The 4030-nt window shown below is 47.9% G+C and overlaps 1 protein-coding gene across 1 annotated transcript; it reads left to right on the top strand.

The window, feature by feature from the left end:
- The first annotated feature begins 758 nt into the window (after positions 1 to 758).
- Positions 759 to 2653, top strand: LOC103171764 (NACHT, LRR and PYD domains-containing protein 3-like). Its single transcript, XM_042346668.1, has one exon. The coding sequence runs from the start codon at positions 1077 to 1079 to the stop codon at positions 2634 to 2636; it is 1560 nt and encodes a 519-aa protein (XP_042202602.1). The 5' UTR covers positions 759 to 1076; the 3' UTR covers positions 2637 to 2653.
- Positions 2654 to 4030: the final 1377 nt, after the last annotated feature.

Here is a 4030-nt window from a genome sequence, read left to right as displayed (position 1 = left end):
ACCTGGAATAAGTTGATTGGGGGAGGCTGGGAAACAATTCAGACCATTGGGATGCACAGTAAACTGTGAAATGAAGGCAACTGTATTTAATTTATTTTAATTATGTGAACTATTTCACAAATTAACAAAGTAAATATTGTATGTGTAAATAACAAAGGAGGGAATAGAGGGGTCCAGAGGTGACTGTTGATGGGGTATATGGACGGGGGCGGCTTGTGTACAATATGAACACTCTGAAGGACTGGTTGGAGTGAATAATATGTTTCAGTATTGTACATTCTCTTGTGCAAGCGAGAGAACCTGGGGTTCAATTCATGGTCAGGGTGAAACCTTAGGCAAGTTTCCCTTCTCCACACGCCTCTTTTTACCCAACAGTAAGTGAACTCACTTGTCAGTCGATTCAGGATTGCATTCCAGGGATAATAATCCCTTCAAAATCAAACATTAATTTGGTCAATCAATCAACGGCCTTTTGTGGGACAATGCTGTCACAAATCTCTGTCGACTTTTGCCCACAAAATATACAGTCACTATATTTTGCAGTATATCCTGTGAATCGCTTTGCGATGTCTCGAAGAAGTGGTAAAGAAATATATAAAATGCAAGGATTACTATTTCTTTGGTGTGTGTTTATGTATGTGAGCATGTATGTTTGCGTGTATGTATGAGTGTGAATGCACGTATCAATTGAAATATATGCACTTGTTTTATTGGGTTATTGTAAAACATGTGCACCAATACTGAGGGAATCTAATGTTCAATTTTAAGACTTTCAGACACAGCACAAAGAAATCCTCCGCTCCCAGAATGAGAAGCTGTCAGTAAACACCCTGCGAGGACGGGAGAAGACCAAGACATTTCTGCTGTCTGACCGCTACACAGAATTAATAGTCACTTCATCTCCCCGTGAGCGGAGGCTGGTGGAGCATGAATTGGTGGCGAGAGGCAGAGAACATGAGGAGTGGCAAGAGAGGAATGTCAGGAAGGAGCTGAAGAAAATACAACCGAATGAGCTGTTCGGAGCTACATTCGGAACAACCGTCCTGAGTGGAATCGCAGGGATTGGGAAAACCACAATGGTGCAGAACATTCTGTATCGCTGGGCCACAGGGAAGGTCTATCCCCAGATCCACTTTGTCTTTCATTTCAAATTCCGTGACCTGAACGTAATAAAAGGGGAGTCCAGCCTGAAAACCATGGTCCTGGAATCATACCCTTATCTTCAGGATGTTCTGGACAAGATCTGGGAGAAGCCGGAACATTTGCTGTTTGTGTTTGATGGTTTGGACGAGTTCAAGGACAGGATTGAGTTCACAGACAGTGACAGAAACCCAGTCCCTCGGGTCAGCTGCCCGGGGCCGGAAGGCCTCTGTCCCGTGGCTGACATTGTGCGCTCTCTGGTGCAGCAGGAAGTACTGAAAGGCTGTTCAGTGCTGATCACAAGCCGCCCAACTGCTCTGGAGTCTTTAGATCACATCCACACCAACCTCTGGGCGGAAATCCTGGGATTCTTCGCTGAGGGAAGGGAAGATTACATCAGACGCTTCTTTCCAGATGAGAAGATTGCAGCTGAAGTGCTGAGATATGTGAAGGAGAATGACATCCTGTACACCATGTGCTTCAACCCTTCCTACTGCTGGATCCTCTGCTGCACATTGGAGCCAATCTTCAAACATCCAGAGCACAAACAGCCTCCCCCCAAAACCATCACACAGCTGTACTCCAGTTACATTTACAACATCCTGAAGAACCATCCCCGAGCTACTGAGAGCCCTCGGGAGGTGATGCTGAGAGCCGGGGAGATGGCCTATGAGGGGGTCTGTAACAGGACCATTGTGTTCGATGATGACCATTTCTCTCACCATCAGCTTGAACCCTCAACCTTCATCTCAGGGTTTATGATGGAGATTCTGGAGAAGGATGATGGTGGGAGACGAGTTGTGTACACATTCCCTCACCTCACCGTCCAGGAGTTTGTGGCTGCTCTCGCTCAGTACCTGACTCCCGTCCGCAGGAACCTGGTGGAGCTGCTGGACCAGGTTCACAAGGAGAACGACGGGCGCTTTGAGATCTTCCTGCGGTTTGTTGTGGGTCTCTCCTGGCCACACACAGCCCGGCAGCTGGAGGAGATCCTGGGGCCGTTACCTAACGCGTCAGTCTGTGAAGCCATCTCCTGGCTGAAGGTCAATGTTGAGGCGGCGATTAAACAGTCAGGGAGTGAAGGTGGTAAAAGGAAGCTGCTGAACATGATGTACTATCTGTTTGAGTCTCAGAACAACACTCTGGCCCAGGTCACACTCGGAGCTGTGGGGACACTGGACTTTAGTGGGTTCACATTGAACCCTCTGGACTGTGCTGTGCTGTCTCATGTGTTACAGCTCTGTGACACCATAGAAACCCTCAATCTCTCCAACTGTAACATCGGAGCTGAAGGGATCCAGCGTCTGGTGCCCGCACTGCACAAGTGCCGACAGCTCAGGTTTGTCCTTATTGATGGTTTCAGTCAGAAACCTGGAGAATATCAGCCAGTGAGTGAGGTGTGTGGGCGCTCGGGGAATATACTGACATACAGACAGTCTGTCTCACTGGGGGAGAACTCCCAACACAGTCTGGCTATAAATGATCCTCAATATTAAAGCACTGACTCGTGAACACAGGCCGAGACCTTACTGAGAATGTTGAGAGCCATCAGCTGTGACCTGAATCATCTCTGTGGCTCCTCCTGTCCCAGTCATTCAATCCCTGTCCACTCTGCTCCCCACAGTCTGTACTGACTCTACACACAACACAGCAGCTGGTCTCAGCCCCTCACAGCCTACACTCCATTTACAGCTGATGAAACAACAGATAATTATGGCTTATGTTATAACAAGATTCTGCAGCCTATATCTGTCTGCACTGCCACATTTGCTGCCTCACAGCTCAGCTCTACAGTTACAGTGAATTGTTGCTGGTGTAGATTATCTGTGTAAATCCTCACAGCTTAGTCGTGCAATTGATATAATTGAGTTCAGAGTTTACATTCTCTCTATAAATCAACAACAAATTATATTAATGATAGAGTCCTTCACGTGGGTCAGAGTGTCAGTGTGTTTAACTGCTCCAATCCTCAGAGCTCAGCCCTGCAGATGGTATAATTCAGACCAGGTATCTCTATATTAATAATAATAATAATCCTTGCATTCGATATCGCGCTTTTCGCGTCGGGAGGACATCCCAAAGCGCTTCACAGAACACACTATAAAGTGAATTGACTGTATATTTGTAGGGGAACGCGGCAGCCAATTCCGCACAGCAATGTCCCGCAAACAGTCGTAGATTGAAAATGACCAATTTATTATTGTTTTTGTTTTTTTGTGGGATTACTATTAGGCTCTGTGTGGAGTAAGGAAACTTGCCCAAGGTTTTGCACTGCCTGGAATTGAACTCAGGTCTCTGGCTTGCAAAGCGAGTGCTCTAACCACTGAGCTACAGGACTCTGACAAATTGAGGTGACTAGGGCTTGGAATCCACTCTTGACTGGTTTATAGAGAGATCAGCAGCTGCTGCTTAATTTCCGCACCAACATCTGGTGCCCCCATGGTTCAATGGGATGGGACATATGCCCGAGCAATGGGCAGTGATATGTGGTGGCAATGCTTTCACGCACGACATACTGAGCTGTGCTGTACTGAGGATGGAGGTAAGGAACGAGAGAGAGAGGAAGCTGGGAATGCAAAGAGGGTGTGTAGAGAAAGGAGGGAGAGTAATAAGGGAGGAGTGGGAGGGAGGGGAAGAGGGAGGCAGGCGGAGGGAGAGTTTGGGAGTAAGGATGTAGTGGAAGGAAGGAGAGGAAGAAGTGTGTGAGAGAAAGTAGGGAGGACAAGGGAGGAGCGTGGGAAAGGAAGGGTGGAGGGAGCGGAGGGAGTGAGGGAGGGAGGGAAGGAAAGAGGAAGGGAGTGGGGGTGGTGAAGTTGGAATGATGGAAATGGTTGCGGAGTGGGAATATTTCCCCCCCCCCCCCGCCCCCCCAACCCCATGGTGCTGGAGA

This window comes from Callorhinchus milii, unplaced genomic scaffold, assembly GCF_018977255.1.
Source record: "Callorhinchus milii isolate IMCB2004 unplaced genomic scaffold, IMCB_Cmil_1.0 Scaffold1281, whole genome shotgun sequence".
NCBI classification, from domain to species: Eukaryota; Metazoa; Chordata; class Chondrichthyes; order Chimaeriformes; family Callorhinchidae; genus Callorhinchus; species Callorhinchus milii.
Note: the sequence above shows the minus strand (reverse complement) of the source record. Positions and strands in the feature narration are given on the sequence as shown.

Coding starts and splice junctions, on each gene's coding strand:
- LOC103171764 (XM_042346668.1), top strand. CDS start 1,077: ATGGTGCAGAACATTCTGTATCGCTGGGCCACAGGGAAGGTCTATCCC.